Raw genomic sequence first — 24269 nt, 5'->3', positions numbered from 1 at the left:
GACATTCCAATTTCAAGCTTGGATATGATGTTCATTCATTAGTTAGACATCTACCTATACGGTAGCTTTTCTTACTCTTTCACTGTATATACACAACCATTCAAAAGTAAAAAGTAATGACTTCTATAAGAGAACAGATTTTCAGGATCAAAACACAGGCAAAGGAACAATAGAAACAAGTAATAGCACACAGTATGTGAGTACAAGTGTATCTTTTTTTATTTTATAAGAAATTTTATGTTTTTACGCTTTTGATATATTGCATTCACACAAAAATATTGTGCTATGACAATTTTGTGAAAAAGCTGCTGGTGACGGGCCAAAAAGTTGGCACGGAAAGAGTCAAAGTGATCTCTTCTGTCTTTTGTATAAAGTCTTTCATTTATTTGATCAAAGTATTATTACAGTACAGTATTAAGTATCATTACAGTATTATTACATTATTACAGTACTATTATATTGGACAATATTATTATGTTTTGTATTTCAGCATATGTTGAAATTACATTTATTGTTGTGCTGCAAAATCTCCCATGACGTCACTCCTCAATAGCACATGATTCTTCAGAAATCATTCTAATATGCTGATATGAATATTTTCACAATAGGATTATCGACGCTGAAAACAGTATGAATATTTTAGCGGAATCTGTGATTTTCCCGAAATTTAGAATGAATTCTAGCATTAAAAATAACTGATGAATCATTATTCACGTAAATGTTAGTATACTGTACAGATTTCAAGCAAACATCCATGCACACACACAATTATTGAATTAGACCTAATGTTTGCCCCTACTGACAGCAAAATATCACTGCCTATTTATTTCACTGTCACAGCCAGGCAATGTAAGACTCCTTACTGCCATTTTCAATAGACTTACATCATTTTTTAGGTATTATCTGTAGGCTGTGATGTGCTACCCATATGCTGCGGCTGTGAACACAGCGAGGCATAGGAGTCTGATAGATTTACTAAAGCCACAAGCTACAGCTGAATCAAACCATAATGACAGCACATCTGGCCATCTCACCGCCGCTCTGCTTTAAGCGACTTCCTGCATTTTACACACCCTTTTCTCTTTCCAAACACGTTGCATTGGACACATTTGCTTTTCCAAACACTTCCCATATGACGCTCTCACTGTCTTTTCCACATGTTCTCACTTTCTTTTTCACAAACTCTCACTATGTTCTGGCATTTTCATTTCCCACCCATTCAGTCTCTTTCTCTCTCTCACTCTGTTCTTTCGTACTACCACTTTTTTTGGCACTTTACTGTTTTTCTCACTATTTCTCCTCCTCTTTCTGTGTCTTCCTTTCTTTTATTTCTTATCTCCCTAATCTCTCTCCCTCTGATAATTAATTAGGAAGGACGCACTTCATTAGCACTAAAGCCTCCACTTATTCACTTTCATTATTGCAGTGATAAGCTAAGCCTTCCCTAATAGCCTTTCAATCAGAAACTTGCTGTATCATAGCCTTGATGTGTGCTGATAGCTCCTTACAACAGACCGCTGTTTGCAAGCAAAAGGTTTGACTGAAAGAGCGTGTTTTTGAGCAAACTCATTTCTCCTCAAATTTTATACTTAAAATTCCCATTTTATATACATTTTTTGACACGTCTGCTGATGATGGAAGAACTGAGAAAATGCATCGTCCATAATGTCTTATCAGCCACTGAATGATGTTTTGCAACTTTTATTTGCAATATTAATATATTTATGTCCCTTTGTTGTTTTCTAAACTTCAAATTACTGCATATATATTCTATGTGACCTAGCATGAAGCCTCCACTTATTCACTTTCATTATTGCAGTGATAAGCTAAGCCTTAATAATAGCCTTTCAATCAGAGTTTTGCTGTATCATTCTGTTTGCAACTGTGCTGATAGGCAATATATTTCATTAGCTAACAGACAAGCAACTGTTTATTTACTCATCAAAGGTTTGACTCACATTTGACACTTGTGGAGTGTTCATTTAGGACCCTGTTTGTAATTATTTTTGGACACTGTTTGCCATTATTTTTTCAACAAATTATGAAATTGTATTATGCATATCTTAATAGAAAAATGCCATTAAAAAAACTTTTTATTAAATGTATAGATTTATATATATATAATATATATCCCATATATATATATATATATATATATACATATATATTAGGGCTGTCAACGTTATGATGCGTTAAGAACGATTAATTAAAAAATTAACACGTTACTATTTTTAGCCAAATTAATCGTTTGCTAAGTTTGACCCAAACTTCTTGCCATCATCGCCAGCTGGATGGTTATCTATTGTTTTGATCAGGGTACGTTTTATGTGTTTTACAACATCCGTTTACAATTCGAACATATATTTATGTGGCCACATTATACAAAGGGTTATCGCCATGGCTTTTCGGGAAGCTTAATTTGATTAGCAAACTAAAATAGTCATCAGTAAGTGAGCGCTGGATGAGCCAGCGATGCTAACTCAGCTGATTACGACAGATTGGCAAATATATATTCATACTAGTAATTTAGTATCCTGCCTAATGTCTGACCCAGCATGAGTTATGTACTTAGTCATTTATTTATTTTTAGGTACATCACTGAGCTCCTAGGAGGTCAGGCAATGTATCCTGCTCTGTGGTCTGTGCCATCTCCTGCGTACAATGGAGGTTTCTGATGTTGACCCTGCCTACATAGTGCGCTTCAAGGCTTCATTCACAAAGGATCTAAACAAGCGGAAGGAGAGCGATGTGGTGGTTAAAGATAGCAACAGCTCTAGACCCCAGGTTCAAGGACCTTAGGTGCTTGCCCAAATCAGAGATGGGAGAGGTGTGGCAAAAGCTGAGTGTGATGCTGAAGGATGGAGAACCTGCTCCACAGAGCTCTGGAGAAGTAGAAGACCCAGAGCCACCAAAGAAGAAAATGGCCCTCCTAATGATGGGATCAGAGTCAGAGTCTGATGATGAGGCTCTGTCCACAGATAAATGTCTGGAAAGGTACAAGGGAGAGCCCTATGCCAGCATAGACACATGTCCACTACAGTGGTGGTCAGCACACTCAGGTGCCCATCCTAAGTTAGTCTGTCTGAGCAACTGGCTGAAAGAAGAGGATGTTGTATGATTGGTTAGAAGGTGGAATGTTGCACAGATGCACACTCTAAAGACTGTTCATTTTGTCTCTGTACAGACACTTAATTTCTAAAATAGACCTGATTGTTAAGATGATAACTGGAGGATCTGTCTCTTTGAAGTAGTTTTATTATACATTTCTTTATTTTGGATGAAGAATAGAGACTGTTTATTTTGTATTTTTGCAGACTTTCATTTCTGAAATAGTATTATAATAGAAATGTTAATTGTTGAGATAATAAAACTGGAAGATCTGTTTCTTAAACTAGTATGACATGCATTTCTTTATTTCAACATTTACAGGGAAATCTTTTTATTTTAAATTTGTGATTAATAGTCCATTTATTATATATATATCGATTGACAGCACTATATATATATATATATATATATATATATATATATATATATATATATATATATATATATATATATATATATATAATTTGTTCTTCTTTAATGAGTGTGACCAGGCTTTTATTAATGTATGGCTAAATATATATTTAATATTTGTTTATTGAGTCACGCTTTAGTTTAAGGGGTTAAAACATGCATGCTGATAAGTAACTAGTTTTTTTCCAACTACTTGCGCACAAAATCTTCACTTATCACACAATTACTGAAACCTGATTCTCAAATACTAGAAATACACACCGAATCTGTAAAACCATACACTAATTCAACCTTTGACTCAGTTTTCAATTTCATAAAACACTTTTTGCGAAGCACAACACACCACTATGCAACACACAAAACTGCAACAGGAATTAATATTATGGCAAAGGTCTTTGTGATATTTTGATGCAGTGCTTCATTCTGGAAGAGATGTGAGGCATTTTTCATTTGCGAGTGCCATTCTTAGATGTCAGGTTTTGAAAATGTAAGCAAAAAGTTCTTAAAATAAAGTGTTACAGTTTATTGTTATATGCCGTCGTAGGTTTATAAAATACCCTGGAGTCTGTGGAGTATGAGCAAAAAAAAAAACTGATGCTGATGATAATGTTTAGCAAGCTTTTTATTATCTCCAGACAGGCCATATAATGTCATTCATAAAGTCATGAAAGAAATAAATTGAGCTCAGAACAGCCACCGACTCCGGGTCGTTTGATACATGTCCCGATCCTATAATCTCCTCTCACCCTGCCATTGCCTTCCAGCCCTTTGTTTCTCATCAGCTTTTTTGCTGGTGGTAAAACGAGGCATTTAGAAGAACGAGGAGGCAGCGGCGCGCTTTCAATCTCCTGCTAGAAAGTGACCGGATACATCCAGGAACACTGCGGCGGGGATGAGATATCAGCACGCGGCTTAAGATGCTACACGCGCTGATAAAAGTGGCTGAGATGGATGAAGCTAAAATCGCTGGCTACACATCACATTAAGTTGGCAGGGGTCCACAGAGAAGGATTCAAAAACGCCACAGATCGGTGTGATAGAGACAACATGGAGGAAATGCATCTCGGGGATGAGGGGGGGGGATTCATTGCTTTTAAAATGGTTTAAAAATGGTTTCTATCAGCAGACGTCTTAGATGCCTGACTCTCCTTTGATATCTGTCATCATTTCTCCACTTGGAAATGGCTGTGAAAAAGGCATATCGCTGGCGCAGTTGCTGGCAAGAGCCACACGCGCACATCAGGACATAGGATATTTTAGATAATGCCTGTACACAGCAACGCATATGAAAAGCAATACGCTTATAACAACACTGAATTGGAATCTGTCAGGCGGTCCTCTATTTGGAATCCAGCTTTTTTTCTGACTGTATTTGGCCTCTCTGGCTGTAAATGAACCTTTTCAGCAAGTGCCGTCGAACTGACTAGCATGTCAATATGTACGCTCGATAGCTTAAAAGCATCTATTATCATCATTGATTTCTGTTTGTCAGATCCAGCTTAGGATTGATCTTTGAAGCTTGATTTTTGGCACGTCTCGCATTGAAAGTACACACTCCGAGACTCCATAATAGAATTTACACAACCCAAATAAAGGTCTGCTATCAGGGGAGTTGGGGGGGTCTATCAATTGCAAACGAGCCCTGGGCAAATGGAAATACAATTAAGCTTGAGTGTGAGTTTAATTATCTTTTAATTATTAAGTACACATTAACCTTGGGTAATGGAAGTGCTTTGTGAGAGAGATACCGGTGCTACCTTTGACTCAATAATTGATTAATTGACTTCCACTTCAAACGGCATCAATAAAAACACCGAATGAATGACAAACCTTCCTTTCTGTGTCACGGATTTCTTCAACCTTGTGCAATGCCTGTGGCTTAAACACTGCATTTACTAGCTTCCTTTTTTTGTGGTATGTTTTCAGATCAAATCATTTCATATTGTTTCAAAGCTGTTTCAAAATATTGTTCTAAAGTTTTTCTATATATATATATATATATATATATATATATATATATATATATATATATATATATATATTCACATATTTATGTCACGGTATGTTCTGTTACACACTCAGGTTACAATTAAGAATACTTATAAACTTGAATCAGTTTATATACTTTGAGAAATTAATGATTTATTGTTAATTTAGTGGCATACAAAGCCACTTTTGCCATGCCTATTCTAAAAGTCTATTCTAATATATAGAATTTTTTTTTTACACACTATCACATATACGAGCCTTTATTCATTGTGTATATTTATTATTGAAAATCATTTTACATTTTACCCAGTATAAAAATTCATGACAGCAGTTTACTTGATCACAGAGAGAAAAATAATTATGGAATTAAAAACAAACAAACAGGCCACGGGAAATGAAACATACTCATAAAAAGAATAGAAAAATATCACTAAGGTTGACATCCCATGGTGTGCTCTAATTTTAGAATCTCGCCAACTATGATTAGTTTCAGTAATAATAATTCTTGTGCAAGATATCTCAAGGTGCTGAAATCTCATTTTGAACATGCAGTCTGGATTACAGAAAAGGACATGAAAAATGTCTAATTTTGCTCTGTGTAAAGTCAGACATACATCAATATGCCTTTAGGTCGTCTCCTGTCTAATCTATCCTTTGTCTTATTTTGCTTTCATTATCCCAGACTGTTTTACAACCCAGACTCAGATACGATCTCAATTCTGATATGACTTTATTTCCGCACGAAAAAAGGGAAACGTAAATCAAAACCATGTTTTTCATAAGCGAAACGAGAAGGAAAAGAAAGAGGGTGTGAGCGATAGAGAGAAACTGCGTGAGACGGAGACAAGAAAATGTCATCTACACTTGACAAAGAAAGAAAGTAAGAGGGACAGTGGATAAAGATGGAAAGAGATACTGCTGAAATCTAACATCTTACAACACAAAAGGTAGACAGTGATGAAAGACTGCATTTAAGGGCTGTGTCATTTAAACAACAAAAAAAGGCTTCCCTTCCATCACGCACCAGTAAAGGTAAAAGGGAACAAGAGCAGGAGAGGCCAACGGGACTTCAGGGTCACTCTGGACGGTCCAGAACAACACTAACAATGACCTACTTCCATTCGAAATCCTTCGACGTCTCTACATTCTTTTGTCATCGTGACTCCTGTACAAGAGCCATCGCAAAGAAACAGCAAAGGGACGCATTTGACATTTCGTTCTGTCTGTTATCAAGGTTCTCCTCCCTGTTGGCAACAGGGATGGCCACGGCCGAAGTTTCCTTCACGATACACAACATAATGAATGCAATTCCCTAATAATTGTGGTATTCGGACGTACTGCCTGCGTTGTTTTAGCACTGATTCGCTACAGAAATTATGCAAATCCGTTAACGGCGCAAACACACCCAAAACTTTGCTGGATGCAATTTGCATGGTGCAGTTCCTCATCTCACTGAGTTTTCTGAAAAAGCAAACCTAATTTACATAGAAAGAAGGTATACTGGCTTGAATTAAATAGTCATTTAGGGACAGGTTAAAGAAATATTGGGAAAAATGAAAATTTGCTGAAAATTTACTCACCCTCGGGCCATTCAAGAGTCAGTTTCTTCATCGAAGGTAAGCATTACATCACCTGCTTCACTCAATCCTCTGATAGTCCATTTTCCACATTCTACTAATTATAAGTAATTTTGTAACTACATGTCAACTAAATGTCAATAAATTCTCATTCGTTTACAACTACATGTCTATACTAACTCTCAGAGTAGATATGGTAGGGTAAGGGTTAGTAGAATAATTTGACATATTTCTTATAGCTAGTATGTTGTATGTTGTGGACCCATAAAAATAAAGCGTCAAAAGTTAAACAGACAGTCTACCAATACTCTAATGATTGCTAGTTGACATGTAGTTACATGTGAAAGCAATATCATGTATAAGGGAATCATTTTTATATATATATATATATATATATATATATATATATATATATATATATATATTATATATAGATGAATTTGTTTTTTTTACTTCACAAGATGTTATTTTATGGGGTGGATAGGATCCAATGACGGTGAATAATGCTATTTCTCCTAAAGAACAAACAAACTCATTTACATCTTGGCTGGCCTGAGGGTGAGTACATCTAAATGTCCATTTTTTTGCTGAATTATTCATTGAAAATCCATAGGAGGCGGTAAGTAAACAAGAGTTTTTTTGCGCTGAAATACCGCAAGCAGAAGTCGTGCAACTGTTTTCTTGTTTGTGCATTCTGGTCACTTGCATTCAGCACAAATCAAACAGATTGTTCACTGTTCAATCTATTGTATTACTTGGGAAGCTCTGCTGCTGTTCTTGAGCACAAACGCAGGATATAACATGTGTCAAGGCCGACCGGGCATGTAAATGAGAAGCAACAGCAATTTGTCACTGCCTGTAAAGCAGAGGCTGATGGTGATGTATTGCACTCAGACCAGGTTCCCATGCTAACCTCCAATCGGACAAGTTATGAAAACAAAGCTCTCACAACCATGAACAGATATAGGGCAAAGCTTTGGAGTTGAGAGAATGAGAGAGAGAGAGAGAGAGAGAGAGAGAGAGAGAGAGAGAGATGGAGGAAACTAAAAAGAAGGAAAGATAGTGATAGAAAAGAGAAAGGGGAAACATTTTATTTTAAGGTCCAATTCTTGCAATTAACTATGACTCTTGCCTCATTAAACTATAACTGTCTGCGTATTAATAGTTAAGTTTTGTTCTTTTGGCATTGGGTATGATTAGGGATGTAGATTATGGTCTTGCAGAATATGTACATTTTAAAATGGGTTACATTGTTGTGTATATATATATATATATATATATATATATATATATATATATATATATATATATATATATATATATATATAAGCATAAAAATATTCAAAGTAAAAAAAACTGCTGCCGTGGTTGTTAGAAATATATGGTGATAATGTTTCAGGTTTTAAAGCACTTACATATTGGTGAACATATGGTTTACAGCTTATAACTATATTATTTCATTAAGTGATATAAAATATTAAATTGTGTATACATTATAAATATAGTATTACTGACATATATTGTTACTATAATCAGTAATACTATATTTATTTAAAAAGTCAGTATGTTTTTCTATGAAAATGTTATGAATTATAATGTGAAGCTTATGTGATAGAACTAAATGATAGACCTAATCTTCATTCCTGATAACAAAAAATGAGAAGCAACTATTTATATATAATATAACACTATATGTGATGTGTCACGCAGGGACTTATGAAAAAGACGCCATAAACTGAAGGCATATATCTCACACACAGTGGAATCAGAGCTGCAGGTTACTGATGTTATATGTCGGTGTAGATAAAGCCCATTAAGTCAAGTGAGTCTGTGAATCGCGCACTTCTCTCCCCAGCCTGCTTACTCACAGCCCATCCGTGTATTAATCAGTCAATCGAGTTAACAACCAGCCAAAGATTTTAACCTGTTTAACAGCGTTCTGTCTCTATAACATGCTACAGCTTCAAATAGCAACGGCTGAGTGAGACGGAAGGAGAACTCGCGTGTGTTGTAAGAGATTTTGTCAGGATGTGGGTGCGAGCTAAACTCCAGCTTGGTGTTTAGTGTCAGTTGCAATGATGAAGAAAAAGGTGTTTGAAATCAGTGGGAGCTCTGGTTTTCTCAGCGAATTTGAAGTAACACTTTCTGAACTCAATCAATAACCACCGAATCTGCCGCAGATATCAGAGAGCGCATGCTGGTGTTAGATTATCAGATTAGTTCTATTGTGTTAACATGTGTTGTATGGACCGGAATCAGAGGAATGAGGCCCAGTTGGAGACAAGTGGAAGAGTGAGCCACACAAACCGGCAAATATTACGCACAATATTTGGTTTCAGAACTGTGAAAATGCTGAGAATGCCTCTCAAATAAAACAATGACTAATTTGATTCTCAATTTAATAGTTGAATGGCATGCATATTACTAGCATATTGACTGTTTATTAGAACCTGTGGGACAAAACAATTCAGGATTTATAAAGACGAAAAAGTTCATGAAAATGTTCTCATGTATATCCCGACCAAAGAGAATGGGCATTTGAAAACTTTATGGAGCAGAATTATCATGTAGTGTTTGGTCAGACTTAATTCAATTAATGAATAAATAAATATATTATGTAAACAAGTTATGATGGACGATGTTTAAATGACTATATTTCAACAATCACCTGGAGTATCCTTTTATAATTATCTTAATAAATAGTTCGGACCCTGATGTTAATTGTTTAACAATACAGTAGACTAATGTTAACTCAGTGTTTTAAAGTGATAGTTCACCCAAAACTGAAAATGTGATGTTTATCCGCTTACCCCCGGGGCATCCAAGATGTAGGTGACTTCATTTATTTTAGCTTAAAATCTTAAAAAGATATTTACATAATGTTTTAGCTATGATACACAGCGATGTCTGACTCATTCCCAGCATCCGGCGTGTGACACGTTGCGCTCTGGCACATGGATATATATACATAGATGCATAAGCACATTCTTAATTATCCCGGCCTATCACAAACTAGGAATCTATGTTTATATTTCTATATGCCGTAGCGTAACGCGTCACACGCCAGATGTTGAGAATGAGTCAGACATTGTGGTGCATCAGAGGTAAAAAATGATATAAATACTGTTCAGTTTCTTGAACAAACCAATCGTTTCGTGTCTAATAGGGCATCGATGTATCGTCACAAGCCACAGGATTTAATTTGGATTGTGGATTGACTGCCATTATACGACTTACAGACTGCAATGCTAAAGCTAAAAATCTTTGTTTGTGTTTATCTACATCTTGGATGCCCTGGGGGTAAGAGGATAAACATCACATTTTAAGTTTTTCATACTCTTTAAGAGTATGATGCATTATACAAAAGATGAAGCCTGTATTTGTAATGCACCACAAGTGTAGTCTTAATGCATATAAGGCATTCATAATGGTATGTAAAAATGATAAAGATTATGTCCCATTAGCTTTGTGTAACATTATATGTGAGCATTCCAGATGCAGTTGCTGCATTTATAGTGCATGTGAATTTTAGATGAACTATGATACGTTTAGGAAAATGGGCACACTTTAGTTTGGGGACCGATTCTCATTATTCTCATAAGTACTGACTACGACTTAGCCTCACCAAAATGCTAATTTAGGTGATTTAATTTATCTAACTCATATTGAATAAGGCATTTATAATAAACAGCCAATATGTTAGTAATATGCATGCTAATCCACAACAAGTTAATAGTGAGGATCATACTAAATATGTCTTTATAAATGAAGGGTCAAGAGTTCTTTTTTTATCTTTTAGCAACTGAAATAATTTTTCTAGGTCTAATAAAGCAAAATCATAGCATGCCTTTGAACCTGTTAAAGGTACCATGGGATACCTGGGTTAAACTCACTGGTATAAAACACTGACCTGCTGAGCTTCAATGATTGAGGTCCAGATTTTGTTGTGATCTATCACTAAATACCAGATCTGTCCTGCTGAAGGTCACTCAAAGTCCCATTACAGATAAGAAATTAACACTCTAAAGTGTGGCTTTCTGTCTCATCTTGACTCAACTTCTTCTAAAACAGCATGTATTAATCATTCACGTCCCAGTGCTGCAGTCCCTTTGAAAAGAGACGGACAGGCCTTTTTAGAAAAGGTCAACCTTTCAAATGGCCGACAGGGAATGAGAGAGCGTTAAGAGATCATTAATCACTCTTTGATTGACATGGAAGTCTTTGTATTGTAACTGCGGCGATGTAGCCATGCTGACTGTTTTTAATTATGCTCATTTACAATGAATTCAACATCTTTGATGACTGTCACAGCTTTTTAATCTTGAAAAGGACAGAAGTACCTGTTAAATGAGGTCAACGGTCAGCAGATTTTAAAGCATTTTGAAGCCCATGGCCTTTGTTCTTTTTTTAAGAAATGAATGAAACTAAATTAATTACCTGCACCAAGGATGCAATACGTTAAATAGAATTGACAGTGAAGAAATGTTTCATTTCTATTATTTTCTATTAAATAAATTCTGCATTCAATCTTTAATTCAATCATTCTGTTTTCGATATTCATAATACAAATAAATGTTTTTAAAGCACAAAATCATCATATTTTAATGATTTCTAAAGGATATGACACTACTGATATGCCACTATATTCTATAAAAAATTCTAACAATAAACTGCAATAACATTTCGTAATATTCTTTTTTACTGTTTTGTGTGTATATATATATATATATATATATATATATATATATATATATATATATATATATATATATATATATATGCAAACAACAACTTTTTGGGATGGGATCAATCCCAAATAATCGTTTGACAGCACTAAATACAATATAATTTATAATTGATTTTTTTTATTCACATTAACATTAACATTGTAGTCATGACATCTAGAGTTCATTTAATCGATTTATGAGGTTAACGTGCAGTAAGCGTATAATATTTTCTCAAGGTGGAGAAGTACGCACACTACACAAAGACACCGGGGTTCTGTGACACATTCGGTAATTACAGCACAGAATCTGAGGGGCTTACAGTGGAGTGGAGCCAAGAGAATAGTCCACCAAACAATGGAACAGCACAAACAAACCTGTTTCTCCAAACAGAGGAGGTAAAGGGGGAGAGTGGCAGAAAGAGAGAAAGAGAGAGGTAGAGAGATAGAAACCCCATAGGATATGTCTGTGCCAGAGTAAACAAAACATACACGCTGGTCTCCCATCGCTAGAAAACAAATTAAACGGCAGGTAAAGTCTCCCCAGACTGGAAAAGGTATGTTCCATCTAGCTCTGGGAGAAGAACGAAAAAGGCTTTGATTAACATGACATACCCCGACCTAACAAAAAGAACCAGAAAAAGACATTGTGGTAAATACTAATAGGAGAGCTATTTGACCCAGGATATTATAACATGAATTATTGATTTGATCGGAGGCACCAGCCTCTTACAGCGCGAAAAAAAGAGAAAGAAACCCCAAGTGGTGTTTACTGGTAAGATGAACTCGCTTTCTTTGACATCGTGGGCACCTGTGTAAGAGCAGAACTAATATGAAGATGTGCACTGCAACTCCACTGGGAAATCATTTTATGGGCTATAGGTCATTTTACACAACCTCAAAAAAAAAAAAACAACACTCAGTCGGCTGACTCTGGCTCCTCCACTACAAAACTTTTACTCGAGTATGGCTCAAGACTAGGACTGGTGCTTATAGCTGGCCTCAGAAGAAAAAGAGCGGCGATCGGGCAGCCGTCATACCGCTCTTTATCATGAAATTGATTTAATAATAGTAGCTCTACTATTAGAAGTTCCTCTGGGCTGTGAGATCACACTTGGTTGCTTCGTTCAAATTGCTTTTAGCCTTTTGACTGGTTTTAATGTCTTGGAAATTCCCTCTATAGCGTTCGCAAAAAATGAAAGAGGCTAAATTGAATTATTAAGATCTGTGTCAATAATTACCCTTTAAGAAACCCTTTGAATGTATTCTGGATCACTAATGCTGCCTCAGTGGCCTAGTTTGATTAAATTTCATTATAACAAACTTCTTTTTTCTCACTGAATTGCGCGATTGGATTAACCCGATACAAGTAATGTTTGCATAGGCATGTTTGGAATGCATTCAGATAAGCTTTATGAGAGTTTCTTTTTTAATAACTGCAGTACATTTACATACTGCAAGGGAAATTGTGTATGAGGTACAAAGGTCACTGGGAAATATTACTCACCCCATTTATCGGGTAGGTCTTCCAGCTCAGTTCTCCCAGCACAGCTGTAGTGTCCAATAGAACCACTGTGAAAAAGACAAAAAAAGATAAAACTTGGGTCAACTGTCAACACAATGAACAAATATAAATACTACGTGCATACAAAAAAAATGAAGAACATTTATGTACTACATTCAATAAGGTAAATGAAATAAAATTAAATGAAATAATTTAATTAAATTAAACAAAACAATTAAACTATTTAAAAAATAAAGAAAAATCATATATTCACAATTATTACTATATATATGTTGTGAACATAAAAATATTTCGCGTCAAATTCTTTTTCGTGATTTTGCCGATCCAATCTGATGCAGTCTGAATAAAAGCTATAGTAGGCTATAAATTTAGTGCAACGAATTCAGTAAGGAAAACGTTTATGATACTTTTATAATGATTTTTTAAGTCTTAAATCTCCGATCTCGTTTCATTGTGAATTCCTGGACAAGTTACCAGCATTTCTCAGAATTTCCCCTTTTGATTTTACACCTTAGAACACTTCAGTAAAGTACAACATTTTCAAAAAAAAAATACAATTGAGCCTGCAATTAATTAAGGATACAAAGAAATGACACCATTAATCTGGCAGCAAGACCCTTAATGGCTTGTCCTCATGTCTGACATCATTAACAAAGACAAAAGACATTACATCAGAAACCACAAATGAAACCGTGCCCCACCAATCAGAAATTAGCGCACTGCGTTTAGTCTGCATGCTAATAAAATTTCCTCTTTTGCATCTAGTCACATCCACTGCCCCCAGCAGGTGTTTCAGCACTCTAAATAAAAAAGTCATTTGCTCAACCACATATGCCAGTTTGATATGATGAATGTGCAATTTCCTTTGTCTCTACACCAGGACTTAATTACAATGTCTATCAATAAAAAGCATGTCACAAAGTCAGGGTATGTGCCACTCTCTCTCCTACTTAGCCATAATCCAGTGTTTAAAATGTGGACAAAAATACTGTATTTCTGGTTGAATGAACTTGGACAGTAAGTATGACTCTTGATTTTGGCCTAAGAACAAGTGGTCATTATTCTCACTCAGCAAAGCGGTCTGTGTGTAAGACAGCTTTCTGAATATGTGTTGTAATACTGAGCTAATAATCAGCTTATCCATATATGTGTTGTCAAAGAGTTAACGTAATGATCCCCGATGAGTGCCTGTCTGTAGAGAGCCTGCAGACAGGCTGAGCACTACTGTTCGCCCTGATCAAATTTGCTTGACAATGCCTGATAATTCTGCCTGGAAGTGATGGATCTGTGCTACTAACACACCCAAACAGAAAAATGTGAATTAGAGGGTTAGGCACTTTGGACACTCATCCTAAATCACATTACACCTCAGTCTAGACCCAGTGTCTCTGTCTCGAGACATATTATCCCGAAATTTCCGCACTCACTTTCTCCCTGACAATGAAGGGAGATTAAACATGTCTGCAAGCATATTGGGACGGGGTGATCGAATTGTAATGACTTTATTAAGAGATATTTACCAGATTAGGCCTAAAGCCAGTCCGTGATGCCCGCTCAACTGGTTAAGGTTTGATCTCGATGACTGAGTAGAAATCAAACAATACATGAGGAAACTTTGCCAGAAACACTTATTTGACTCTTCCACACATATGTCTCAAATATTCTGTGCACTTTTCTATGTGACCGCTTTTTCACCGTACCCCTTTATTTTAAGGAACAATTCTCACTATTTACTGCTTGGTTATTGGCATGCTTATAACTAGCTTATTGGCTATTTATTAGTACTCCTACTTATAAAGAGCATATTAATGCCTTCTTTTGCATAATCATATCCCTTAGCTTACACACACCTAAACTTATCAACTACTTCACTAACTATTAATAAGCATAAAATAAGGGGTTTGTTCAGGGAAGTTAATAGTGAATATGTGTTCCCTATTCTAATCACATCACAAATTCATCCAAGTTTTCCAAAAAACACACACACACACACACACACACACACAAATACACACACACACAAACACACATAACCATTAAAGGTTTGTCTGTGAACTGAGAGGAATAGAGTATAGTTCCTATTGACTTCCACAATTTTCCTTTTTGGGTGAACTATCCCTTTAAATTTGAAATCTTTTTGTTTTTTGTATAGTATTAGCACCTCCACAGATATTAGTGTGTATTCTTACAAATGTTAGTGTCTGAAATTTGGATGTCTGAAATGTAAAATTGTAGACATGAATTACGATAGAAATAATTTATATCGCAATAGAAAAAATATTGTTTATGAATATTGATTAAATAAAATATTTTTGGAAAAAGGGACTTAAGAGGAGACCTAGATCATATGAGACTCAGACCCCCGCAGGGTCCAGGTACAGTATTCGCCATCATTTACAGGCACATTTCAATCCCTCTCCACAGGAGAGTTCGTATGATCCCGCAGGCGACTGCCATTAACCCACAGGCATATTTAGCACCTGGAATTCCTGTAGCACAACCACCATCTGAGCCTCAGAGATGGACATGTTGATTGCCAGTTCAACATTAAAAACCTATAGCTGCTCTTCTCAGATTTGACAGTGATAAAGAGCCTGATTTTGCCTTGCTGAAAATGGCTCTACATTGTCTCTTACGGGGACACGCTCATCTCACTGAGCAGTGACTTCAAGCTAGCTCATTGTACATGCATGAGCCAGCTCCACGAAAAACACTGAGAGTGAATCCATTCCAGGAGAGAGAGAGAGAGAGAGAGAGAGAGAGAGAGAGAGAGAGAGAGAGAGAGAAACATAAACAGAGAACAATTTTTGTATATTAATACTATAATGATGCATAAACCACTTACAAGCCAAAATAAAAAAAATCAAATGGTGATATACATTTTTTTTCAATGGTATCAATGTTATCTGTCCATCTGTCCATCTATCTATCTATCTATCTATCTATCTATCTATCTATCTATCTATCTATCTATCTATCTATCTATCTATCTATCATCTCTCTCTGTCTGTCTATTTAGATAAAAAAAATTAAAGATCAATAAATATATAAATTAAATATAACAAATTTAAACATACCGACTCTCTTTTCTGATTTATGCTTAAACAAGAAAAAAAAATCTGCTAATAAAGATAGAAATACTCCCCTTTTCCTTTTCTTACCTCAATGACAGATCTTTTTTCTTTATTAAGTATAAATTTACTTTTAATCTCAAAAAAAATAAATAAAATAAAAACAAGAAAAAAGTCATTTTGCTTCTCAAGTAAATCATAAAGTTTCCAATAATTGTGGTTAGTCTGTTTAAGAAAGTAGTAACCATAATAATATGTAGATATCTTTGTCACAAATTCTCCCCACCATATAAAATCTATGTGGTCTTAATAGTGAACTCTTCCCCAAGCCAAAAATTCAATGAACTGCAAGTGTCAATTAAATAATTCATTTGACAATGGAAAAAAAGGGAAAACGTCCACTCACAACTGTAAAACAATTAAAACAGTATGGCAAATCCAAATTACCAGCCCTTAGAAATAGATAATGAGGCTGGCAAGAGTATCGCTGCCGATGACAAGGCGCTTTCCAGATGGGACTGTTATTGATGGTCTTATTAGAAAAAGCAGAGCGGGTTGTCTTGCTGCAGTCGAATCTTTATAACTAGTGTTGACAAGATCCGCAAGCTTCATTTCAAACCAAATCAGCTGCTGAATGTTTGTTGTCTCTCTCCCTCCGCCTCAGCGTGGAGAGTGAGACATCAACAGAGACACATCAGAAGTGGCAGCTAGCGCCTATGTCTGTCTGTAAAAATCTGGAGTCCCTAAAGTAGGCCACATGGAAAGGAGGAAAGCATAAAAAAAAGAAAAGAAAACGCAGATGGAGAAAAAAAAACTTGAGTATCTAGGCTGCCTCTATAGCTTAGATGTTTCTTTGATGTGTCATATAAGAAGATCTGGATCTTGTTTTCGCCTTGTTTTTAAAGTGGTTGATGACTGGATCCCAGTAGAACATCCCATTAAGTGACACATTTAAGGGCTACATCGAAATCTAAACCCATTTAGAGTGAACGCAGCTTTAAGATACGCGTGTAGTTTCCATTTCTTCTCATTAGTCGTTAATGGGACATATTCTAAATAAGTCCTAGTATTGCACAACAACACTGTTTCTAAAAAGATTTGTAATTTTGCATCCTCAAAAGCAAATTTAATGGAAAAGCAGCAACATTAAACACAGAGCATGGGATTTAAGCTGAAATGTCATTCCTGTTCTGAGTCTCAGCTGGATGGCTTTCATGTTGATAGAGACAACGGCGGACTCAACCTACTGTGGCAGTGATGAGAAAAGCATTCTGGGATATGAATAGATTGGGATGCTTGTCAATTTCTGCTTTGGGAACAATGATGCAGTATTGATTGGTCATTGATCTTCAGTCAAGGTGGAATGAATCTAGATAGCGTGGTGTAGCTACTGCCATTTGTCCTTAAATAATCACGGCTGTGAAGACTGATTCAAGCTATAAATCAAATCATTTTCGGATCCTGTAAGGGCCAGTACTGACAGGGTTACTAGAAACTAAAACTGTTTCTAAGAATAAAATGAACACTGAACCAAAGCCTACAAATACGGTATAAAAAAGCTGTTACTGAACCCATACCTTTTAAAAAGGCACTACACTGTACCATTTAGGCACTAACATTTACCTTTTATGCCCGTACAACTATTTTATGATTATTCGTTGTTGTTATTATTATTTCGTTGTAATGACAAAATATGAATGTAGTTCTGCAAATTAAACGAACTATAATTGAAATGTTTTATCTTACGTTATTGCCGTGACTCAAGTCTTCGGTGTCACAAGATCGCTCTAACAGAAATGATTATTTTTGTCCATGTAGACAACAGCCGTGCTTTTTTTGTTTATTCAGTTTTGTTGAAACGTAAGATGTCAACTATTTAGGGTGTATGGCACAATTTCAGAACAAAAATGTTAAGTAACTGCCATTTAGCCACGTTCTTCAAAGCTACTGTAAGTACGTCTAGGGCTAAGTGCTTCACTCAAAGGCAAAATGGTGAAAGTGAATGTCAGCTCTGCAGAGGTAATTCTTAAATTTTGTGAATAAATGCTGTCAATAGTACTCAAAACCTCTGTATTAGGACGATAAGCTCTGGACGCTTCCAGTGGCGAATCAATCAGGTAACGACGTGTGCATTTTCATACCACTGTCAAAGTACTTGTCACTATTAGCGTACTTTATTAAGAATAAGGACTAACTAGTTGCTAATTAGCATTCAACATATTGGCTGTTTATAAAACACATTTTCTGCATGATCATACTCTACGTCTCTAATCTTACCCAATACCTAAACTTAACAACTACCTTACTATTAATAAGCAGCCGATTAGGAGTTTATTGAGGCAAAAGTAATAGCTAATACTGTTAATGAGAGAGAACTGGACCTCAAAATAAAGTGTGACTGGAAATTCTTTTTAGCACTTTGTATAATGGCATGCACATTTATGTTTTTTAAAGAGTATAAAATACAAACATCAGCCACAATTAATTCATTATATAAACTCAACGGTGTGAACTGGCTTACTAAGCTCTGACATTTAGCCAAACGATCTAAACAAATTCCTTTGAATCTCGGCTCAGGGAGATAATAATGGTTGGTAAAAGAAAAAGAGACGCGTGTGCGAGTGTGACAAGAAAGCCTAGATTCATGCAACTCATGTTCTCTCTCTTTTTTTCTCTCTCTGAGATGAGAGATGAAGACGAGAAAGGTGACATTTGGAATTTGAATGTCACAACCGGAGAAAAATGGCCCTTTGTCGAATGCTTGAGATAAATTGATCTGATAAGGACAGCGCTGCATGCATTAGTGGTCTTTAGCTGGGCATTTAGTGTGTCTGAGACGATGCGGAGGAGTAGGAAGAGGAGGTGCTGGGGTTAAGGCTAAGATCACATTGCACAGACAGGCCCTGGAAATGTCAAGGTGCAATTTACAAATTGATTCCAGCGACAATAGAAAGTCAATGGAGAGGCGCGAGCAGGTCTGTGCGCCGCAGTATACGCAAAAAAGAGCTCATCTCTTCCGTTACTTCCACTGACACATTTTTTCAGCTTCAATAAATGTAATCTCCGAGGGACGGCATGTGTCCAGGGTGTCAATGCGGCGCGAGTGGAACCGATGCAAGCAGTACAAAAACATCAACATTTAATGACAATATGACCTTGATCCGATGAAGAGAACAGGAAAACAGGCATACACACATACACGCACATATAAATACCGCTGCTGGCAGCACAAAGCCTTATCCTGCTCCTTTCTCTCTCTTTGAAGAGCCATTGAAGTGTTGAAGGTATAAAGAGAGAAGCCTCAGAGGTTCGGCTCCACAGTGTCTATAAAATCAATAAGAGCACTCCATGCGGCAATGATAGTAACACAAACAGGGCATCGGGCATTAACAGGCCTCTGTTACAGCGCACAATTACTGTTTACATAGCACTTTCCTCACACACACACACACACACACCCGTGCAGCCTCAGAGCCGTGGTAGGGCACTTTAAACTGTGGCTCTCTGGAGAAAGCAAGGCAGATGCACATGCATATTATCAATAAAGTGAAACTTTGTTCTGAACAAAAGTCACTGAGCAACGTGACCGCATCAGAACGAAAGAAAAACATACACAGCTAAAGATCATAGCTGCCAGGCCTGTGTGCCATTCAGAAGTGAATCGAGAATTACTTTTAGATATCAATTCCTGGATTTGAAATAAGGTAGCAGATAGATGCAGAATTGAAATTTGACTTTGATTGAAAGCAAGCAAAATTACAATAAATAGAAACTCCTGCAGCCGTGAAGCAGAAAAGCAACGTTTGAAGCGGTGTTTATACTGCAAACAAAAGCTAAAATGATTAAAAATTATTTTGGGAAGGCTGAAATAAAATAAAATGTTAGCTGAAAAATTTGAAGACAAACAAACAACAACAAAAAAACTGAAATGTTGACTCAGCATCAAACTGAAAGCATTTTTAATTGTTTTTAAAGTTTTAATTGAAGCGCTAAACTAAATTAAACAAAATAGTTAATAAAAAAAGCTAATAAAATTACAAAAGCACAAAATAAAATCCATGAAACTTAAATTAAAATTAGAACTGAAAATATTATAGGATTTTATAAAATTCCATTCAAGGTATACATTTTATCGGTTTGTGCGTTTCCTGCGGTTCAAGCCCGTGACCTTGGCTTTGCTCGCGCCATGCGCTACTGCTTGAGCTAGCGGATTGAAAAACAACAAATAATAATGAAATAACGAATAAATAATGAATAAATTCAATATTAAAAAACACAAAATTACTACCAAATACTAACTGGTTTGATAAATACGACTTAATTTGAAGAACAACAACAAAAAATGTTTATTAATTCAAGTTTAGTCACAAATTGAAAGAGATCCAGTTATCAAATTCAGAATTTTTACTAACTCTAGCAGAACAGCGTTATAACATCATATCAATCGTTTCTCGGCTTATCTAATAGTAATATTAAGTGCTATGAAGCACTATCGTTTTAGCTTGCTGTACATCTGAATGGACACACGCGCTTTATCAACTCACATTTTGACCAGTGACAGGCATAAAGGAAAAATCAACCCAATATCTGAGGAAGAGGAGGTTAAAAAGCCCTTGTAGAACACTCAAGCACCACTCTACTGATTAGAAGAGCCCTTGAAAACATTTCTATCTTACAGCGATCTGATGCCCATTTCGAAGCTTCTCTTGGTGCAAGATGACAGTTGAGCATGATTGGCAAGAGCAGCCCGTCAAGCATGAGCGCAAAAAGGTGGTTTTAACCAGGGCTTATTATAGACCTGAGCTTAAACAGTGACTGGTTTTACAAGAGGGTCAAAGAGGCATTCACGATTCGGCTACGAGTATGAGGGGGAGAGAAGATTGCGAGATAAGCTTATTCAGAGTACAGTCTTCTCTTAAATGGATTTTTTAGCGCTTTGAAAAGTTCTACAATGAATACCCTGTGAAACGTTCCTCAGAAGCGTTCGAAATACAAAGCGGTTTAAATCGAACGCTACGGTATATAGCAGAAAAGAGCAAAGCGTTCTTATATGACGCCGCAAAAAGATAAATATATTGCGAGGTTATTGAGGGTCATCGCTGCACGCATACTAATTGGACGTTAGCATCAGTGTTAATCACAAGGCGGGATTTCTGTTCAACTGAACCGCAAACCCTCAATTTCCATTTTTATGGGTTCACGTTGGAAAGAAGTGTCTCCGGATCTATTGCCTAATTTGTGATGGTTTAAGCTGAGAAAATAGTGACCTGTTAAATAACTGCTTTCCATCCCGGCTCGGGGGAAAAAATAAATAAATAAGGATGACTCATAACTGGGAAAAAAAAAAAGTTTTAAATGCCATGCAAGCCAACTCAGATGGTTAGAGTGTTCTCTTTCTATCTTCTGCACATCCCACACAAATATGCTCCTCTTTTCACAACACGCTGACATGACACGAGTCACTTGTTCTTGTAATGTTCGTATTCAAAATACTGCCGTTTAACTCATTTCTTCGCTGAAAACCGCAAGCGTAAACAGATGGGAGGAGTTAGGGGCACGCGGGACAGGTGCGATGAGGCACCATCACTGCAATTTCTTCTCTTAGGTGTGTCGTAATGCAGGATTGTTCAATTAGACAACACAATTATACATGCCCACCTCCCTCCTGAAGAAACTGTAAAAGTTTCTGTATAAGCACATAAAGGTTTAGTGTACAAAAACGGTTAGTGATCGTGGCTATGAATTACTAAAAAAAAAAAAAAACAGCTTGCCACTAGGGCAGCAGCCTAAAACATACACCCACTTGACTTTGTTTTGGTGCGTCTTAAGACGTAACTTTCATGAAAAATACGTTTCAGACTGATGTCAAAAGGTACGGTGTCTAGCCGATAATGGTTATCAGTCAAAACAGGTCTTGTTTTAACGTCCTCAAAAAAAAAGTAAAACTATACTTTTCGATGCGGACCCACAAAGACTGCGCGAAATGGACAACGTCGCAACTGTGAGAGTGACCAATGTGCAATTTTTATCATATGTTTAGTTATTCTGTAATTGTTTGCTATTTTTTTTAAATGTATATGTTTTCCATAAGCCAGCGTTTACCTTTTTGAATTAAAGGAAGCAGGCTGTATCGGGTCGATGAGTGCATTTTTGAGCAAAATACATTAGATTTTCACAAATTAATGAACATAATGTAAAATCATTATATTCAACATTGGTTTAACTGGTAGTGCCAACAACAATACTCTTTACACTTGACCTTGATTTACAGTTCAGTACAGTTAAGTTGACAAATTCTAAACTGCTTTAATATGAAACGGGCAAATATGGGAATATCATATCAACGTTTTAAGAAAAAACAAAAAAAAACAGCACTTGAGTTACAAACGTTGAGATGCGTTACAACGTTCCCCGGCTCCTGCTATATGGGTACCCCGTTTGCGTGATGCTGAGCATAACATAAGAGCAGCTGCAGAACTAACGACAGCAAACACAGTGTTCTATTCTGTCCTGCACAAAGCAAAACAGTGCATAATATTTCGAGTGATCGGTACAACTGTCATTTACCAGGTGTATATATGTATAACGTTCTGAAAGGTTGAATGCGGTTACAGCGTCTCCTTCACGTGCAACACGCATTATATGCATGCACACTGTACATATGAATAGGTCATGATACAGTATCCATCACAATTCATTATAACTCACCTTGGTTTGAATGGCCGGGGTCCGTCAAAACCAATCCCGGTAAAGCAAACATTAAAAAAAACCTTTGAAAAGTCATTTTTGTATCCAGTTGCGCACGCAAGTCGGTGCCAGTTATTACAGAAACGATGCCGAGATAAAATATCCAGTAACAAAATTATTTGAACTATTGTAAAGGATTTTGCCAGTCAGCCGCCTCGTTCCCCGCACCGCGAAAACGCGGATATAGAGCGACAGAAACGCCAGCCCATTACGCACAACTACGAGCGGCACTTGAAAAACTTACAGAATTTACCCCATAAATAGAACAGAGACTGCGAGACAAGTTATCCCTAATGCTGTCGGGCTGTCAACACTTGAAATAACGAACTAGACTAAGTGTGCTCTCCAGTCGCCAGTGTCCGTTAACGGGCTTCCCCCTTCTCTGCGCGTTAACGCGCGCTTCACTTCTTCGCACTGTGTGCAGTCGACACAAGCCCGGCGTGTATTACGCGCTTAAACCGGTCGAATCAGTCTCGCGCACGCGGACGGTCCTGGCACGAGAGCTTCCGCGACGCTCACGGTCTCGGGCGCGCGAAACGCGTTCTTGAGGTGAGAAGCCCAAGTGAGTTTCGCGGATCTAGACGGAAGACCGGCTCGTCGGCACTAGAGGGTGGTCGTTTCCACTCTGTGCTGCGCCGTCCCGCGCTCCTGTCAAGGCTGGGGAAGTCCGGCGTGCGTATTTAAAACGTGGCACACAAACAGTAAGTCTCCTTTGGTCTGCGCCTACTGTAAGGAGAATCGATCTGCAGGTTATCTGTGCATCGATGTTATTGCACGCGTTTTTATCATGACCCACACATTTTCTGCATGCATGCCTAATTCGGTTTTTAAGACGCTGAAACATCCATCAGCTCTTTAAAACTTTTGCCATTATAGTGATGTTAGCCTATCATCATTTAACTACATTATGAACTATAATGCAAGGAAAGGTGTACTCTAAAATACTGCTAGTGTTTTGTAAGAATTTACAGTCATTTATTACAACTAAATGCAGAATTACATTAGGAAATCCATTCAGTCATTTTCAAGTATTTTTTGCAAACAGTTGTTTTGTTTGAATTGCCATTATATGTTGATTACTTGTTCCTTTGTGCCTGGAAACTTGAACCTTATTTATT

General features: G+C 36.7%; 1 protein-coding gene across 1 annotated transcript in view; it reads right to left on the bottom strand.

Moving 5' to 3' along the window:
• Positions 1 to 23851, bottom strand: part of LOC122350689 (ephrin type-B receptor 3-like) — a 202765-nt gene extending 178914 nt beyond the window's left edge. Inside the window, exons 1-2 of the mRNA XM_043247373.1 lie at positions 23113 to 23851; positions 13316 to 13380 (exon numbers count right to left, since the gene is read on the bottom strand). Coding sequence (XP_043103308.1) covers positions 13316 to 13380; positions 23113 to 23188 — 141 coding nt within the window. The 5' untranslated portion in view covers positions 23189 to 23851. The remainder of the gene's footprint in view (positions 1 to 13315; positions 13381 to 23112) is intronic.
• Between the last annotated feature and the right edge of the window lie 418 nt (positions 23852 to 24269).

Source organism: Puntigrus tetrazona, chromosome 1, assembly GCF_018831695.1.
Source record: "Puntigrus tetrazona isolate hp1 chromosome 1, ASM1883169v1, whole genome shotgun sequence".
Classification (NCBI taxonomy): Eukaryota; Metazoa; Chordata; class Actinopteri; order Cypriniformes; family Cyprinidae; genus Puntigrus; species Puntigrus tetrazona.
The sequence above is the reverse complement of the archived record's forward strand: the minus strand, read 5'-3'. Positions and strand labels throughout refer to the sequence as shown.